This window comes from Mirounga angustirostris, unplaced genomic scaffold (assembly GCF_029215605.1).
Source record: "Mirounga angustirostris isolate CCGP_5_RB_7025 unplaced genomic scaffold, mMirAng1.0.hap1 SCAF_9, whole genome shotgun sequence".
NCBI classification, from domain to species: domain Eukaryota; kingdom Metazoa; phylum Chordata; class Mammalia; order Carnivora; family Phocidae; genus Mirounga; species Mirounga angustirostris.
The window spans coordinates 72,757,583-72,777,301 of NW_026991717.1; the positions used below are offsets into that span (position 1 = coordinate 72,757,583).

The 19,719-nt window shown below is 47.3% G+C and overlaps 1 protein-coding gene across 11 annotated transcripts in view; it reads right to left on the reverse strand.

Moving 5' to 3' along the window:
- SLC7A7 (solute carrier family 7 member 7) overlaps positions 1-19,719 on the reverse strand; it is a 93,282-nt gene that overhangs the window by 2,163 nt on the left and 71,400 nt on the right. For 9 of the 11 annotated variants that reach the window (XM_064570811.1, XM_064570812.1, XM_064570808.1 and 6 more), the window contains 5 exons: positions 3,738-3,863; positions 2,810-2,954; positions 1,139-1,262; positions 694-797; positions 322-418 (listed from right to left, as the gene is read on the reverse strand). In XM_064570811.1, coding sequence (XP_064426881.1) covers positions 322-418; positions 694-797; positions 1,139-1,262; positions 2,810-2,954; positions 3,738-3,863 — 596 coding nt within the window. The remainder of the gene's footprint in view (positions 1-321; positions 419-693; positions 798-1,138; positions 1,263-2,809; positions 2,955-3,737; positions 3,864-19,719) is intronic. The other 2 variants (XM_064570816.1, XM_064570815.1) reach the window with 2 other exon arrangements.

A 19,719-nucleotide genomic window follows, 5' to 3' on the forward strand; every position in this document is an offset into this window, starting at 1 on the left:
CTTAACCAACTGAGCCACCCAGGCGCCCAACTTTTTTTTTTTTTTAAGAGAAGATAGTTTTTCTATTAAATTCTATAAGATTTTTGGGAAAGCTAGAACAGTTGCTTCTACTGGTTTCTGGTTTTTTAAGATTTATTTATTGGGGTGGGGGTAGAGGGAGAGTGAGCCTTGAGCAGACTCCACGCTAAGCGTGGGGCTCAATCTCACGACCCTGAGACCATGACCTTAGCTGAAATGAAGTGGGACGCTTAACCACGTGCCCCCACTTCTGTTAACATTTCCCCCGGTCTGGCTTTCAGCCCCATCCTTGAGGTCACTTACATTGAAGAGCAGAGCAGGTATTGGTGTGAACCGCTCAACATGAATCATGCAGATAGCATCAGGGAGATGGCCTTCTCTTGAACCCACAAAGAAAAGCCTATTTTGGGTAAGATGAGAGAGGCTGAGAAACTTGGGGGACACTGGGTGGGGCTGAACACATGCCTCGTAGCCCTCCCACTGCCCTCCTTCAAAAAAGTGAATAATAGGGAATGGGGTTCAGTTTTGAGATTAGTGAGAACTGGAGGCTGCTGATGGAAACAACAAAGGGGTAAATATGACTTGGGGAACACAGTGACTAAACTCGGTCCCGTAAGTCCTACCCTTCCCCGCCATAGCTCCTCACAAACCCCCCGTAAAAGGCACCACTCCTACCTAGAAGCAGCCACGATGGAGGCATTGAGGCCACCAAAGCAGGATAACGCAACCGCCAGCGGAATTGTCCAGTTGAAAATTCCAAAAATCTGGTCTGCAAAAGTCTAAGGGAAAGGAACAAAAACGAGTCATTAGCAGGATCTAAAAAGGATGCAGGCATGCCCCGAGATGGCCCCTAAACTAACCAACCCTTCTTCCTTCCACAGCTGGAGTGACAACCTTGTAAACCCAGTATCGGAAGCATACTTTTAAGTAATCCCTACACCAAACAGGGCTCAAACCCTAAACCCCAAGATCAAGAGTTTGCCCACTCAACCAACTGAGCCAGCTAGGTGCCCCTATGCATACTCCTTTCAAGGACTGCCCCCTCTCCAGGACTGGAGCTCCAGGGTTCCGAGAAGCCCACAAACACACCATCAGCCTTCTGCTAGTGAAAATCCTTTACCACAGCAACAGCATCACTGGCTAGGATGTCCCTCATGTCTAGGACGGTGTAATAGGCCACATTGGTCAAGATGTAGATGATGGTGACAATGGGCATGGAAATGCCAATGGACAGGGGCAGATTCCTACAGCCAAAAAGAATAATGCACACATTAGTCCCAGGGTCACATCCCCATCTCCTTTAATCCTCAGACTCCCACACCAATCCAGGGATGGGGCCGCCTGCGCGTTTCCCCAGTGCTTTTGCCTTTGAAGCTGTGTACAACAGTGACTTCATTCTTGAGCTCAGAGCTTAAAGAGCATCAAGGGAAAGGAATATCACATTTAGAAGAAACAGCAGAAAAAGGATTAATAGAGAACAATGTCACCGTGGAATAGCACAGGAAATGACAGGGGGGCAGGGGGGCTAGTGGGTTTTGGGGGGTTTTTTTACATCCAAGGTCTCTTGGTGTCAGGATTCCTTCTTAAGATTGCCAACATGGGAAATTTGTCTTTTTTTTTTTTAAAGATTTTATTTATTTGACAGAGACACAGCGAGAGAGGGAACACAAGCAGGGGGAGTGGGAGAGGGAGAAGCAGGCTTCCCGCTGAGCAGGGAGCCCGATGTGGGGCTCGATCCCACGACCTGAGCCGAAGGCAGACGCTTAACGACTGAGGCACCCCGGGAAATTTGTCTTAAGGTTGAGAAATACTAGAGGAAATTAGGCAAATTGTGAAATCCAGAGAATAAGGCCCTCACAAGAACAATGTGTGTATCCAAATAAGCAACCTGGGAACTGTGTTCACTCCATCCCCTTACTCAGTGTGAGAACCTGGGGGGCCATCCTAACCAGTGGCTAAGAGGAAAACACAAAGACAAGGTCCTCTAGACCAATAAAGCTCTGACCTTCATAAACATTCTTCACGGTGAGGGAGAGGGGACATACTCAAGTCATTTAGCTTCTGTCCAGTAGGTGGGAGCACCACCCAGGCTTCAGTCCTGCTTCTAGCATTTGCTCCAGGGACTGCAACACTGGCAGTGTGCCAAGAGGAGTTTATTATTTTGACTTAAAAATTTGCAGAAACTCCACTCCCTGGTAATCTTAGTTCCAAGAATCATTGAATTTTAGAGCCAGGAAGGGCTCTGGAGATCATATAATTCAACCCCCTCAATTTACAGATAAGGAAGCAGGCAGAGTTGGCAGGGGATTCAAATTAGTGGAAAGACAGGCTCCAGGCCCTTTGACTCCCTGTCCAGTGCTCTTGTCACTCTGCATGACGGCCGAATAATTTAGAATAACCAGGCTGAAGTAATACTGTTAAATGCTGACACAATACCGCTATGTCAGTACAAATTTGAGAAACCAGGAAGGGCTCAAAAAGAAAACAGGAAAGTTTTGGGGCATCTATGACCTAAAGTTATCTATGTGGGGATAAGGGTGGGTGAATATCAAGGAAAACCCATGAGAAAGCACACATGAACACACAGTACAACCTGCTGTAATGAATGCAGGAATGAAGGGACAGATGTGAAAAGGCCTGCTGTTATCCTGGACAATCTATCTCCCTGGCCTTCAGGCCTGCCATCTATTCAAGTGGCACTGATAAAATCTGTCTCAGTGGTTGTGGTGGGCTCTCTCAGTAAATGAGAGCTATCCTTATTGCCATGGAAGACTGATGGTGAGATACCTACCTCTCAGGATTCTTGATCTCTTCAGTGACGTAGTTGAGCGTGTCCCAGCCCGAGTAAGAGAACAGAGCCGAGTACAGTGCCAGGGCAATATCACCCATTGCAAATGATGAACCCTCAAAAGAATTCTCAAAGTGCGTCGAGGCTCCTAGAGTCCAGAGAACATGGAAAGGCAGAAGGATTAGTGGCCTACCCCCAGCTTCAAAGTGATCCAGAAAAGGAGTGGGAGAACATGACGCTTACAGCAAGTGAGTGGCTCAGAACACCTTCGGCAGCAAGGGCGCTGGTAAAAAAAACAGGGAACGGGAGAGAGACCTCTACAGTGATGGGCTGGAGTGCAGGGGACAGCACGAGGATCTTGACAGGAAGGACTGTGATGGCCTTCTAGGGTAAGAAACCACGGCGGAGCAGGCCTATAGAATAGAAGGGATGTGGTTCTGTCCTGCCCCATTCCGATCCCCTTTCTAACACCACAAACAGCTGGTACAGGATGGAGGAAGGATAGCGCTCCTTACGCCCAGGGCAACAGAGTGGTGGGGCAGGTGTTCCTACCTGGAAACTGGAGAGGAGTGGATACAAGGAGTTCATTTCCGCCCTTGCAGAAGAACTTCCAAGGGCAGAACAATCATAGCCACAGCACTGGGCTGGACTGTCAGCTAAAGCCAGCTCCCAGGGCATGACGGGAGTGTGAGATCAGCCAAGATCAGCCTCCTCTGGGAGCATGCAGAGAAGACAGGCTTTGAGGTCAGTCTGAGTACAAATCCCCACTGACGTACTAGGAGCTGGGGATTTGGGCAAGATACTTAGTTCTGCAGCCTCAGTCTCCTCTACAAAATGGAAATTATGGCATCTAGCAAATGAGAATGCACAAAGGGCATTTAAAGAAGTAGGACTCAGAAAATGCTCAAGAGTTCATTGCTCTCCCGCTTACCCTGGCCAAGTCTAACAATGCCCGCGATGATGACAGCAATCAGCGCCAACACTTTAGCATAGGTGAAGATATCTTGTACCAGCGTTCCCCACTTGACGTAGGCACAGTTAATGAAGGTTAAGAGACCTGAAAAAATAATTCTGATCGGTGACCAACCCTACCACCCAAAGAGCCTTAGACCCCCCCAAGCATTATTTCCAGTAGCAGTCATCTTTGGCCAAAGACAGTGTTTGGGCTCTGATGGGCTCTGTATTCAAAACCTCTGCCCAGCAGGTCCTCACCATTAGCATTCAAAGGCTCCCAATAAACTTCTGTGTGGGCAGCGTCACACACACCCTTTAGCACTTACCCGGGAGGAAACACAAAGTAACTGGATTTGCTTACATTCAACAGTGCTCACAGCAGTGGGAGGTAACCGGTAGCCATACAGGATTAGTGATGTTTTCCAGCTATTGGCTCTGAAAAGTCACCATCCTCCCAGCTTTTGCACCCCTCTACCTCCTGATATGAGCTCCAGGACTCAGCGCTCTGTGGTATTGTTAACCTTGCCGAATCCTGTTGTGACTTATCCAGTGCTGGGCCGGCAGGTCAGGACGTGTGGCCAAGGATTAGACTGGGGGCCAGACTTCCTGCTACTGCCTGCCAGCTCAGCCGCTTGTTTTTGTACTTGGAAAGATCCTTGGAGCCGAGGTTCCTATAGTTCCTATTTTTCCTGACCGGACAATGCAAAACAGTGAGCCACAAACATTCCTTAAGTCCTACCCTGGGGTAGAGGCAATCCCTTTAACCAGATGAGCTTTGGGAAAGTTCATGGATCACCCTGAGAGCCAGGGTTCTTAACCTAGGGCTTCCACAAGGCCTGAAATTCCTCGTAAATAGTTATGTACATATGTCCAAAGTATATGCATTTTTTTTTAAAAGATCCTATTTATTTGACAGAGAGACACAGCGACAGAGGGAACACAAGCAGGGGGAGTGGGAGAGGGAGAAGCAGGCTCCCCGCTGAGCAGGGAGCCCGATGCTCAATCTCAGGACCCTGGGATCATGACCTGAGCCGAAGGCAGATGCTTAATGACTGAGCCACCCAGGCGCCCCCCAGTATATGCATTTTTCTAAGAAAAAGGTCCATGGCCTTTGTCAGAATCTCGGAGAAATCCATTACCCCTAAAAAAGTTTCAATCCAGTACTTCAGAGGAAAGAAAATCAAGAAGGAAAGCCCAGATGCTGTGAGGTTGACCCCTAGCCCCAGGATGTGGCCGGGAAGAAAGTGAAAAGAAAGGATTCTGAGAGCCAGCTGAAGGTTCCAGATCCCGCACCGGCGCCTGAAGCGTGCAGGCGGGCACTGCAGCCCGCCTCCACTGTGGCAGCCCATCACCTCACTGAGCCTGCCTTCCTGGCTCAGCCACAACCCAGGAGGAGGGCTTACCAGTCCTTGCAAGAGCTCCAAGGGCAAGGTCAGAATCAGCCTGCCTTCCCAGTGGAGAAAGAGAGGTCTGGTGCTGGGCTTGCCAGCTTCAGGCCACTAACACAGGAAGCCTCCTCCTTCACTGTCCCTAATCCTCCTGTTGTCTTGTGTCCTGGTCTCACCACCCTGGCCCAGAAGCATCTTCATCCTGAGAAGCAGGAAAGACCAACCTCAGGGAGCAGCTGGCTCGTCTTCGGTTTCTGCCTCTTCCTCCTTTACACCCCTTCCTAGTCTACTGGCTGCCCAAGTTCTTTCCTGCTCTTCCCTAGACAGGGTATCCTACTCCTATACAAAAACTTGCCTTTTTGCCTAATAAACAAGACAATAAACAACCAAACCTGATCACAGGGCTGGGCAAGACTACGCCCGTAATTCCTCCGTGCTAAGTTAATAATTAAAGACACAAGCACACAATCTCCACAAGCACCCCACAAAGTGACCAAAGCGCCTGTATCTCACCTTCCACAAGTCTTTCAGGTCCGCTGACCCTCCGCAGTCAATCACCCATCCTTTACTCCCCACTGGACTTCTGTTTCCAGCCATTCAGTAGCCCTCATACCCCTTCTCTCCATCCTGTAACCCCTACGCCTCACCCTTGGACTCTGCTGCTGCCTCACAAATAGGACCCGGCCCAGGTTTCTGATTAGAAACGCCAGGGACAGGGCCTCCTGGGTGACTCAGTCGGTTAGGCGTCTGCCTTCGGCTCAGGTCATGATTTCGGGGTCTTAGGATCAAGCCCTACATCGGGCTCCTTGCTCAGCGGGGAGCCTGCTTCTCCCTCTCCCTCTGCCTCTGCCTCTCCCCCTGCTCATGCTTGCTCGCTCTCTCTCTCCCCCAAATAAATAAATAAAATCTTTACAAAAAGAAAAACATGAGGGACAAAAAAAAAATGGGGGGCACCTGGTTGGCTCAGTCAGTAGAGCATGCAACTCTTGATCTTGGGGTCCTGAGTTCAAGGCCCACACTGGGTGTAGAGCTACTTAAAAAAATTTAAAAGAGGGGCGCCTGGGTGGCTCAGTTGGTTAAGCGACTGCCTTCGGCTCAGGTCATGATCCTGGAGTCCCTGGATCGAGTCCCGCATCGGACTCCCTGATCGGCAGGGAGTCTGCTTCTCCCTCTGACCCTCCCCCCTCTCATGTGCTCTCTCTCAAATAAATAAATAAAATCTTTAAAAAAAAAAATTTAAAAGAAATACCAGGGACACCTGATGCTGCCCTCTTCACAAAGGAATGGGATCACCTCATTGAGATGGATGGGCCCAACACCAAGCCGGGATAGGCTGAAGGGACTAGTTCTGGATCAGAGTCAATCTGCAGCCATGCACCACAGGGATCTGCTCTTGGCTTTGTCCAGGCATGTGGGCAGCAAACAGACAACTCATCATCCTTTACTACAACAAATTCTGAAATGAAAATACATGGATCGTTTGCATTTTAATCCCTACTGCTTCGCTACTTGAATTCCATATCCATCCATTTGTATCCCTCCTTTGACCCGCCAGTTTTTCTCCCTCCCCCGCACCTGAGCCTTATTTTCTCAGCCACTGACCCACCATCTTGCCCTGATCTACTCTCTGTAGTAAGCACAGGGACTTGGTTTGAATGAAGAAGGGAATCCTCTGGAAAGAAACCAGGAGCAGAGGAACTGCCTGAAGAGAGCTGGCCCTCACCTTCTCCAAAGCCCAGCTTCCTCTGGGGCCTCTTGGCCACGGGAGCAGTAAATGGGTATGGCAGGCAGCGCCGCTGACTGGGCTCTTTGTCCTCACCCTCAGCAGACACAGCTGACCGGAGACCCCAAAGCCCGGCCTAGTGCACTGTTCTTAAGGTGGAGCCCAGCCTCCTGCTTCAGCAGCAGGGAAAGGAGGGGACCACGGGCTTAGAGTAATAATGGAGGCAACCGCAAGTCAACCTCAAGGACAGAAATGCCCTACCCTCCTACCGCTAGGTGTAACTCCATCTCCACCCAACACCGGGCCAAGTCCACAAGAAGACGGCCTGAAATCACCCTGGACCCTTGACTCAGGTGCAGCTCCATTCCTACTTTGACCTGCTTTGGAGGAAGGAGAGGCTTTGAAGAAGCCACTCCTACAATCATCTAAACAGATGCTCCCGAGGGGCGCCTGGGTGGTTCAGTCAGTTGGACGTGCCTTAGGCTCAGGTTGTGATCTCAGGGTCCTGGGATCTGGTGCCAGGCTCCCTGCTCAGCTTCCTGCTCCTCCCTCTGCCCCTCCCTCCAGCTCATGCTTGCTCTTGCTTGCTCTCTCTCTCAAGTAAATAAGTAAAATCTTAAAAGAGAGAGAGAGAGAGAGAGAGAGATGCTCCTGAATGGTCATCAAAGCCAACCTACATGGGCTCTCCTGGAGTAGGAGACTAGTCCTAGCACCAAGGCCCCAGCATCAGCTGTAGAACTAAAAGTAAGGAAAGCACACACACAGGTTGATCCAGAACAGAACAAAGCTTGCAGGCCCACTCCGAATCAGATGGCCAGATTTGGTTTAGAAGCCCACACTAAACAGTCCCTGAAAAAGAACATAAACCCCACAATTCTCCCAACATTGTAATTTTTTGGTTTTTGTTTTGTTTTTTTCCAGCACTGTTAGTTTTAAATATGTAAAATGTAACACATAAAACTTAGGCCACTCTTCAGTCTATTTTCTGCTTCAAATTCCCAGGGACTATAAAACCTCAGTACTTTATCTATGAGACAACCCATTCCATTTTTAAAAAGATCAATAGCTCTTCCTTCCATGAAGCCAAAAACTTCTTCTTCACAACTTCTACCCAGTAGTCCTCTCCTCTGGAACCACACAGAATCCGGCTAAATGTGCATCCACATAATGGCCCTTCTTATCACTAAAGATTAACATCCTGTCCCCCTGGAGGCTTCCGCCTTTGGGGCTAAAAACCCAGTTTCTTCAGCCTCCTGAATATGGCTTCCAGGCCACTCACCATTGAGATTCTCCCCTCTGCATCCACTTCACTTTGTCAGGATGTCCCTGAAACATGAGACCCACAGAGAACACTCCAGACATTTTTGCAGACTATGGGGTCTCGGTTTGAATTCACTGTCAACTACAATTCCACCTCAAACTGATGAGCATTTCCCTATACCCCTTTTGGGGCCTATAAAAATGATTTTTTTTTAAATATTTTTTTTATTTATTTATTTGTTAGAAAGAGACAGTACAAGCAAGGGGAAAGACAGGCAGAGGGAGAAGCAGGCTTCCCGCCGAGCAGGCAGTCCTATGTGGGACTCGATCCCAGGACCCTGGGACCATGACCTCAGCCGAAGGCAGATGCTTAACCGACTGAGACACCCAGGCATCCCAAAAGTGATTTTTTTTTTTTTAAGATTTTATTTATTTGAGGGACACCTGGGTGGCTCAGTCGGTTAAGCGGTTGCCTTTGGCTCAGGTCATGATCCCAGGGTCCTGGGATTGAGTCCCGCATGGGACTCCCTGCTCGGCAGGGAGCCTGCTTCTCCCTCTTCCTCTGACCCTCGCCCAACTCGTGCTCTCTAATAAGTAAAACAGTAATAAATAAATAATAAAAAGAAAAACAAAATCTTTTTTAAAAAAAAGATTGTATTTATTTATTTGAGAGAGAGCATGAGCGGGGTGAGGGGCACAGGGAGAAGCAGGCTCCCTGCAGAGCAGGGAGTCCAATGCGGGACTCAATCCAGGGACTCAGGGATCATGACCTGAGCCAAAGGCAGCTGCTTAACCCACTGAGCCAACCAGGCACCCCAAAAGTGATTTTTTTAATACCAAATATGAGACTTTAACATTTATTCCTAGCACCTCTCCTCTGTAAATTTTTGGACATCATTCCCAACTACTAAAAATGGATTTTCCCCCTTAATTTTACCAGGCACTTCAAAAGCCTTCAATTTTGTGAAATCTGCAAGTTTGATTAGCATACCTCTGGGTCTTCCTTGAAGTCATGAACAAAAATGTTGACTAGATAGGCAGAGCCCTGTAGTCTATCATTAGAGACCTTCCTCTATGCTGTCATTATTCCACAACATCAACTAAGAATCCACCAAACTATTCTTTTATCTAGTCCACTTCATTCTACCTTGTCAACAAGAATATCATGAGAATTTGCCAAGAACTTTTCTGAAATCTGTATACATCTCTGTTCTTGCAATTTAATGACACATCAAATGATTCAAATGAAATTAGCACAGATTTATGCTAGAATGTTCATAGCTATTCCATTGTAATAGTCAAAAATTAGAGGGGTGCCTGGGTGGCTCAGTCGTTAGGCGTCTGCCTTCGGCTCAGGTCGTGATCCCAGGGTCCTGGGATCGAGCCCTGCATGGGCCTCCCTGCTCAGCGGGAAGCCTGTTTCTCCCTCTCCCACTCCCCCTGCTTGTGTTCCCTCTCTCGCTGTGTCTCTGTCAAATAAATTTTAAAAATCTTTTAAAAAAAAAATGAAAAATAACCACAATCCCGTAGAGCATGCGATTTTTTTTTTTTTAAGTATAACCTCTACACCCAACATGGGGCTCAAACTCAGGACTCTGAGACCAAGAGTCACATGCCCTACCAGCTGAGCCAGCCAGGCACCCCTGAGCATATGATTCTTGATTTCAGGGTCCTGAGTTTGAGCCCTGTGCTGGGCGTAGAGTTTACTTAAAAATAATAATTGTAAAAATAATCATTAGAAACAACCCAAATGCCAATCAACAGTAGAGTGGCTAAATACAGCAGAATACTAAATAATGGTATGAACTATCTACAACTATAAAAATATGAACTTCACAAACATATTAAGTGAACAAGTCTGACACAAAATAATGCATATCTTATATATCCACTTACATAAGAATGGCCAAAACGAATCTATGCTATAAGAAGAACAGTGATTTCCCTTTGTGTGTGCATGGGGGACAAGGAGGAGTGACTGGGAGGAACACAAGAGGGTTTCAGGGGGCTGGTTTTTTGATGTGGATGATGGTCACATGTGAAAATTCATCAAGCTGTACAATTATGTGCACTGTTCCTTTTATAATATACTTCAATAAAAAATTAAAATTGAACCAAAAATGAGATTAGTTTAGCATGTTTTGTTTTTAGTGAATCCATACCACTTACTAGAGATCTTCCTTTCTTCTCCTCATACTTTGCTAACCAGGTTTAACAGATTATCCTAGAAATTGGGCAGGAATCAACTTCAAATTATTCAGTGCAGAATGCTCAGAATCTACGTCTTTCTCAGAAAGCTGGATTATCCCTTTTGTGGACAAAATAATGGCCCTGGGAGGCAGAAGAGTTGGTGCCACCGTGATGCGATGCGAGAAAGACTTGACAAGCCACTGCTGGCTTTGAGGATGAAAGGGGACCAAGAGCCAAGGAATCTGGGCCTTCTCCAGAAGCTAGAAAAGGCAAGAAAATGGATTCTTCCCTAGAGCCCCCAGAAAGTAAGATGGCACCGCTGATATGTTGATTTTAGCCCAATGAGACCCATTTCAGACTTCTATAGAACTGTAAGATAATAGGGCGCCTGGGTGGCTCAGATGGTTAAGCGTCTGCCTTCGGCTCAGGTCATGATCCCAGGGTCCTGGGATCGAGTCCCACATCGGGCTCCCGGCTCAGCGGGGAGCCTGCTTCTCCCTCTGACCCTCTCCCCTCTCATGCTGTTTCTCTCTCGCTCGCTCTCTAAAAAAATAAATAAATAAATAAAATCTTAAAAAAAAAAAAAAAGAACTGTAAGATAATAAACTTGTGTTTTTAGATGTATTTATTTTAGAGAGAAAGTGCGTACGTGCACACACAGGAATGGGGGGAGGGGCAGAGGGAGAGAATCTTCAAGCAAACTCCCCAATGAGCACGGAGCCTGACGCAGGGCTTGATCTCAAGATCCATGAGATCCTGACCTGAGCCGAAACCACTCAACTGACTGAGCCACCCAGGTGCCCCTAAATCTGTGTTGCTTTAAGCCACCCAACTGGTCGTAATTTGTTATAGCCGCAACAAGAAACTAATACCTCACTCAACAGCTTTCTTTTCATACCCTTCCTGTTCTCCAAGATCGGGGAGATGCCTGGTGGAGAATGCCTGGGCTAGTTATAAATTCTTTACATTTGTCTGCAAGTGCATAGTTAGAAACACTTAAAACAATGGCCTGGTTTATTACTATCTTCTCAATTCTCCTGGTCTTGGTTTTTTGTTGGCCTAGATCTGTTTTTTATTGAACCTTCGCTAGGTTAGCAATCGTTCTGCTATGTAAAGTTAGAAGGAAAATGGGACTGTGGCCTTCTCCTTTCTCTCCACCATCTGTTATTACAGAACTAACTGCCCTTGCTGTTTTCACTCTGTATGTTGCTTCTAGAGCTTTTTATCCTCTGCAGTCGGTTCTTCAGATCGTAGTTGATGCTGGGCACCGACCTCCGGATGCTCTTCTCGTGGATCTGGGTTGCTCCTGCATTTAGTCCTCGTTATACTGCCTCTCACCATCTCTTGTGTATCTTGTTTCTAAAAATCTAAGCTTATCAAAAAGCAATGTGTTCGATCACACTGGTTTGTTCACATGGTTCTCCCTCTCTTCCTAAATAAGTCTGATAAAATAGGTGAAAATTTCATTTCAGAGAAGCTTCTGGTCTTTCTTGTTTTTTTTAAATCCCTAGCTACAAGATTATAAATTCTTTTCCCTGAACTTCTCTGCAATCTCTGCCCAGATTTAGAGTGTATTGCTGAGAAAATGCACTATTTCTTTTTCTGGGAGGTATAAACTCTGGGGAGGCACAGTCACTTTCACACAAGGATGCCACGTTTCCCCCCGGTTATGTTAAATTAATAATAATAAAACAACAACAACAATCACATCCTTATCCTTTAGCGATTCATACTGAAGCCTTTACAGGTTAAATGGTATAATGTCTTGGATTTGCTTTAAATAACCTAGTGGGACGAAGGGGGGTGGTTGGAGTACAGATAAAACAAGGGTGATTAATCATTCTTGCCGGAGCTTCAACCCTGGGAGTTCATCACATTCACTCTATTTTTGCATGTTTGAAATGTTTTATAATAAACTTTTTTTTTTTTTTTAATTTATAGAGGTACTGCTTCTAATGGAATGAAACAGATTTTAGCAAAAGATGCTCAGGGAGTTGAGACTTCCATCACTACCGTATTTTCCCTTTGGTATAAATTTTGTCATGATTTTTAGGAAAGCAAAATAGTTCTCCTCCCTCTGATCCGATGGTGTGCAGTCTATGCCCACAATCACATCATTCGTACTTCCATTTGCTAATCTCCTCTTGTTCTCTCCACCATGCTTCTTCCCTTAGGATGGGGATTTATTTCCATGCACTATTACTAGAGGAGACCCTCAGGAAAATTCCCCAAGTGGAACCCGAGAGCCTCTGACAGCACCATGTAATCATTCTTCCCCAGGTAAGCAGGCAGGATTAACACAGGCCAGTGTCTTTGTTCCTTAAGAGATGGGCCACACATCTGAGAGGATGGGAGTGAGAATAGAAAGACTTCCCCTATTTAGCTGTAAGAAGAAACGCATCTGCAGGCAGAGAGCAGAAGGCGGCACAGGGTGGTGGTGTTCACTGCATTTGTCAGAATGAAAAAAGGGGGAAGTAGGGGCACCTGGGTGTCGTTAAGTGTCTGCCTTCAGCTCGGGTCATGATCCCAGGGTCCTGGGATCGAGCCCCGCATCGGGCTCCCTGCTCAGTGGGAAGCCTGCTTCTCCCTCTCCCACTCCCCCTGCTTGTGTTCCCTCCCTCGCTGTGTCTCTCTCTGTGTCAAATAAATAAATAAAATCTTTTAAAAAAAGGCAGGGGGCAGTAAAATCCTTTGACAGGTCACTGTATCTTGGAGTACTGAAATTTCCCTCTCACGCAATCAAAAGAATCGAAACATGGCCTTGCCCAGAGGGAGCAAGCATCATCCCATTCTATAGCAGATCTTGATACAGGCAAAGCTCATTCTGATGCACCACATCAGTCTCAGGTCTTCTAGGAAAGCCGCCATTTCTCAACAAGGTATACGCTTTCACGGTCATATTAATCAAATAGGAAATTCTCTCCTCCTTGCAAGTAAAAGTCAAAAGCAAATGTTTATTGGCCTTATTTAATGTTTATAGATAGGAGTCCAAAAGCATCATTCCCAATCTTCTACCCTATTTCTCCAAATGCATTACTCCTGCAACTTTTCCACTTTTATTTAACTTCTCTCTAATTCCTCACAGCCTCTAGAATACCCAGATTTGGGGCGCCTGGGTGGCTCAGTTGGTTAAGCGACTGCCTTCGGCTCAGGTCATGATCCTGGAGTCCCGGGATCGAGTCCCGCATCGGGCTCCCTGCTTGGCAGGGAGTCTGCTTCTCCCTCTGACCCTCCTCCCTCTCATGCTCTCTGTCTCTCATTCTCTCTCTCTCAAATAAATAAATAAATAAATAAATAAAATCTTAGAATACCCAGATTTATACTTTCATCTGTACATTTCTCTCCTTTCCCCTAAAATTTCAGGTGAAAGTCATATTAGACATCTCTCTCCCAGTCTCTATGAAATCTGCTCTATCCCTTCCCGGAGTCTAGCCTTCTGGTATCTTAGCATTTACAGTCGGGTACTCTGTTCTAGGTCCTCTTTTTGCTTTCATATACACAGCCTTCAATGGGTAGACATGAAAATGTTACCTTCCACTCAGTTCTCTATCTTGAACTTCAAAGTCACCGGTGATACACCTCGGGTATCTTCTGACTGGTGACATCATTCATCCCACAGGATGGCAAAAGGATAGCTGTTTGTGGGCTTAACTGGCTCGAGCAAGCGCTTTGTGATATGTTGCTCCAGGAAAACCCCATGTCTCTGCATTAGGCTGCTCTACATACAGCCAGAGTCACGGCCCCTAGGGAGCAGCCGAGCCTTTTAACTGGTTTGCTCAGGCCTGCTATACCCAGATGTCTCCAGAACACTAGCGCTGCCATTTCCTCAGAAGGGCCAGAGTTAAGCTCTCTGAAAAAGCCTCAGGTATGTTGCCTAAACCCACAAATTTCAAGTCTTTCTTCCCTTTCTCTGCTGTATGTCTTCTGTGTTGTCTCATGCTGGTTTAGGATACTCTCAACACCTTAAAAATCATTTTTCTTCCTGTCTTCCTTAATGTATTGTTTCTTCCACCCTTCTAGGTGCTGTTACTGGTCTCAGACAGCAGATGGTCCTCAAATTCTTTTACCTTTCAGGCTACAGAACCATTCTGCTCACTCAGACATCATGGGTGAGAGCATCTGGCAAGAAGACACACCAAGCATAAACCCTATGCGTCACTGGACCAGAGGCCTCCTCTACCTCCTGGAACCCAGCCAGCATGGTGGTCGCCATGGCCCTGCACCACTCTGAAGGAGCAAGCTGGCAGTCTGCACCAGCAGGCCCTCCGATTAAGCCACACTATCTGCTCCCTTCTCAAAGCCGCCTAGTCCTTGTCCATCAGATCCTTCCTGGTTTGCTCCACCTGGGACAGTTCAGGTCCTCAGAAACATGACCCCAAGCCTGAGTGAGCATCAGAGTCACCCGGGGAATGTTACCTACAGCTTCAGGGCTCCGAACCAGCAGTTCTGATGCGGGAGGCCTGAGACGGGGCTTCCCGGGGGAGTCTGATGATCTGCCTGCTTTGGGTGTGCTATGTAAGGGTACTCACTAAAAGAAATCATCACCTACAGAACCACCTTGATCAGAACAAGCCCAAACCCTTCACTTAACGCAGTGCCCCTCTATCCTGGCTGCACATTGGCATCACTCGACAAGCTTTAACAGAGTCCAGGCCTCGGGCCCTGCCCAGGACAATGAAGTCAGCAACTCTGGGGTGGAACCCAGGCCTCAGCATGTTCTCAAAGCTCCCCGCGTAATCCTAATGGACAGTGACAACTGAGAACCCTTCTTCCCAAGGCCCCCATCAGTTCTCAGCAGCAACTTTTCTGCTTCCCCAATTCTCGTTCTCCAAGCCAATGCCCATTCTTCTTTTTTTTTTTTTTAGATTTATTTATTTATTTGTCAGAGAGAGAAAGAGAGCATGAACAGGGGGAGCTGCAGAGGGAGAGGGAGAAGCAGGCTGATGTGGGACTCAATCCCAGGACCCCGGGATCATGACCCAAGCCGAAGGCAGATGGCTAACCGACTGAGCCACCCAGGCGTCCCCAATTCCCATTCTTCTAATCAGCAGTTCAGATTTATTTGGTTGGGGAAACGAGGTGGGAGAAGAGGCCATTACCATTTTTCTAAAGCCCAAGGTGATTCTGATGTACAGCCAGGGTGGGGACCCACTGTCCCTAGCTCCTTCCCCAGCCCCCTTTAGGCTATCCCCTCAGTCTCTTCTGAGGCGGAGAGAAAGAGAACCAAAAAAAGAGAAGACCAAGGGCGAACCCCTGAAGAGCCTTGGGAACCAAACCAGCAGAGGCTTTACCTCTCAATACTGGTAAAGGTTGTGCCAAAGTTTACACTGACCCCATAACAAAGAACCCTAAGCTCTGACTCCAGCCTGTTTTGTTGGTGTGAATATGGGACATGAAATGAAAGCTTCCTCACCTCCAACCTAAAGTGGCTCTTGAGAAAACTCCTCTGGGAAAGTAACTAGCTTCCAAGGAGAAAGTTCAAAGGGCAAAAATCAGTTGGGGGCCGAGCATCTGGCTGTTCTACTTCATTAGGCCCAAGTACATGAATCAGTCATCTGGTATCAGACGCTGCTGCACGGGGACGCATGGCCAAAGCTCTCAGACAAACATGCGGAGATCCGGAGTCCTCTACGTCCCACAGGCGGCTCCGGGAGACTCAGGAGGAGCTATGTGCCCTCCCCTGTGCCCAGCTCCCACAGTGGCCCCAGCCCCCAGCCAAAAGCCCCCAAGAGCCCCAAGCATGCAATGCCCTTCTCAGCCAAGTGGAAGCTGGAGGCCTATCTTCTGTTCATTCATCCAGCTGCCGTTTCTCGAAGCACCTACTCCATGCAAGTCACTAGGATCAAGCATCAGGGACACAAAAATTCTGTGTGAGTCCTAAAGACCGGTGCTCTGTTTGCAGAGGGGCCTGCATGGGTGCGGCGGGCAGACCGCCTGCGAGAATACGGGGAGTAAAATGCCCCAGTAGTGAAAGGGGAAGCTGGAGTTGGACTTGGGTGGAGCCGGACTTCTGGACACCTAGCCCTGACTCTGCCAAGAGAAAAGTTCCAGCTCTCCCACCAACAGGAAGAAGGGTCTCAGCCCTCCTTCCTGATCTCTGAACTAAAGAACTAAAACAGCTCTTATGTCATCCAAAGACAGAATGCAGAAAGTATTTAGAAATTAATAAGACACATGTGACTGTGAATTAATAAGATGCATGTGACTGAATAGAATTTGCAGCAGGAGATACAATTTTTAGCTGACAATAAAATGTCAGGTCACTTACATTCTTACACAGATCATCTAACTTAATTGGACAGAGTAGGTCAACTGTCTTTATCTTATAATTGAGAAAACGGGGGCCACTCAGTCCATGGCAGGCTCCAAAGCTTGTATACATTCCAGAACACCATGTGCCTCCCTATTTGTATGCAAAGATGTGGGATGACCTCCCTCTGGGGTGTTGGGGCTTCTGACCACAGAAAACTGGACCAATCCTCGAAGAACCCTGAGATTCCAGAATAATTGGCTTCAGGAGGGGCCACCTGCATACCTCTCTGGTTAGGAAAAGTAATCTTTTTTTTTTTTTTTAAGATCTTATTTATTTGAGATAGAGAGAGCACAAACAAGGGGAGCGGCAGGCAGAGAAGGAGGGAGAAGCAGACTCCCTGAGGAGCAGGGAGCCGGATGTGGGGCTCCATCCCAGGACTCTGGGATCAAGACCTGAGCTGAAGGCAGATGCTTAACCGACTGAGCCACCCAAGCACCCCAAAAGTAACCAGGACAGCAAGGTTCCTTCAGAACTCCCAATTCATTCATTCATTCATTCAGCCAGCCAGCCAGCCAGCATGTACTGAGCATCGGCTGTGCTCCAGGCCCCATACAGACCCAGTCCGCAGCCTTCCCAGAAAAGTGAACGTGGACAATTGTAAGAACTGGGTGCTATGAAAGTCAGTGTGAGGCACCCCATCCAGTCTAGGCCAGTGAAGGGGGTGCAGGTGGGCACCAGGACCACTGTTACCTGGACTGAGCACACGGAGGAGGCGGGTGCTAGGGCTGGGGGAGGGGAAGACAAATTCCTGGCAGAGAGGACAGCACGTGATTACCCTGACAATGAAATCAGCAGGGAGTGAAGTCAGCCACGCGTAGAAAAAAACTTACTTAAGCAATCATCAGTAAATGACTTCAAGGTCTAGCAGCAATACCAGCCTATCCAGGGCTGTAGTTCATCAGCAGTTCTAAAGGAAGATTATACCTGGAAAAGGACAGTGAGCCACCATGACAGGAGCAGAAACTCTATTTGCTTTCTTGAAATGGTCACTGTTTGAATAGAAAAGGAGGAAAGTATGGCAAAAATATAGATCACGCCTCAATGAGACAGAGACCTCATTCTACAGATAAGGAACCTGAGACTCATAAATTTGGCCTGATGCCATGCTCTTAACCACCATGCACTGCTGCTTCCCAAAGGGACGAGAGGATCCTCTACACGGGTCAAGGGAGAGAAATGCTGACTCGGGGCACCCAAGCATTCCAACTACGGGCAAGACCTTATTGTTAAGGATATTTCATCCAACTTTTCCAGGAATATACCCCCAAACCAACCTAAGGCAGACTTAAGTTTTTCCCATAAACTCCTCCCTCAACCTTGATCCCTCCCTCTAACTACCACCCTTCTTGTCTTCAGAGTCAGCCTTCTGGAAAGGCTATCTAGATTCTCTCCCCTTCCCTCTACTAACATCCACTCCACCACTCCAACTGAAGACAGTTTTCCTTGACCTCCTGCTTGCCAATTCCAAATGACATTCCATGCCTTATCTTACTTAACAGTCCCTCCACAAAGGCTACTTTTGAGGGTAAACCCAGCACCCTTGGGTATGCTGCCCCTGCTCTGGGCTCCCACATCCCCACACTAACCACACTGCGATAGAATGGTTTATATATCTGTTTCTACCATCAACTGGGAGCCACAGGAGAGCAGACTGAGGAACAACCATCCTTGGATCCCTAGGGCCTAGCTCAGAGGTAGGCACATAGCAGACACTCAGATTTCACTGGATGAATAAACAATCCCTCTGAAATCTGACTCTACCCTCACTGCCCTGAAATTTCCCTCTCGAGTCACAGTGGCCTCCTGTTGATACATCCAGGCCACTGCCCTCCTCATCTAGCTTGGCCCCTTAGCAGATTGCACACTGTTGGCCACCAACTCCTCCTCGAATTGCTCTCTTCTACTCACCGCGTCCCATTTCCCTCTTATTTCTCTAGATGCTTCTTCTCCTTTTTGCAGAGTATTTATCCCTCAATGTTGGCATTCCTGAGAAGGCTATCCTAAGCTCTTTCCTCCTCTCTTGCTACAACCTGTCCCAAGATCATCTCATCTGCTGATTTCAATGACCATCTCTACACTGATGATTCCCAAAAGTATATCACCAGTCCAACTATTGTGATTTCAGATATATATGAATATCCAACCACCTACCGGACATCAGCAGGTGCAAACTCAACCTATCCAAAACCGATCCTATCAATTTCTCTCAACCTACTTCTCCTCCAGTCTAACTCCCTATAAGTAACTGGCAGCACCATCCACCCAGTTGCCTGAGCCAGAAACCTGGCCATCTTATCGTCCTCAACTACTACCCATATCTAATTAGTATCCAAGTCTTAAACCAGTCTCCTCCTCTCTCATCCCATGACTCTAATCCAAGCCACCATCACCAGGGATCATGGTAACAGCTTCCTAACTGGTCTCTCTGCTTTCAGTTCTACAAACTGAAGTCAGAGTAACTTCCTAAAAATCACAAATTTGGGATGCATGGGTGGCTCAGTCAGTTAAGTGTCTGCCTTCTGCTCAGTTCATGATCCCAGGGTCCTGGAATGGAGCCCCACATCGGGCTCCTTGCTATACAGGGAGTCTGCTTCTCCCTCTGCTTGCTGCTCCCCCTGCTTGTGCTCTCTCTCTCACTCTCTCACGAATAAAATCTTAAAAAATAAAAAATAAACACAAATTCTAAGATCTAAATCACAAATGACACAAGTCATTCTTCTGTTTTACACCTAAAGAGGTTTTTCATTGCCTTAGGAGAAAGCCCACCAAACTCCTTAATACGGTTTGTGCAATAGATTGTATTTTCCAAAGATGTCTCAACAATATCTCCCAACCCATATGCTTTTCATACAATGTGACTTTAACACTCTGACCATCCAGGGATAGGGTCTGTGCCTCTTCGTCTCAGGAATGGATGGTCTTCTGTGAATGTCTCTACCTACAGAGTACAGCAGGAGGGACGCCCTGTGATTTCAGAGGCTAGGTCATAAAAGGCAATGCAGCTTCTCCTTTGGTTGCTGACATACTCATTCTTGAAGTCTTCGGCTGCCAAGTAAACAGTTTGATTGCTCTGGGGCTGCCATTA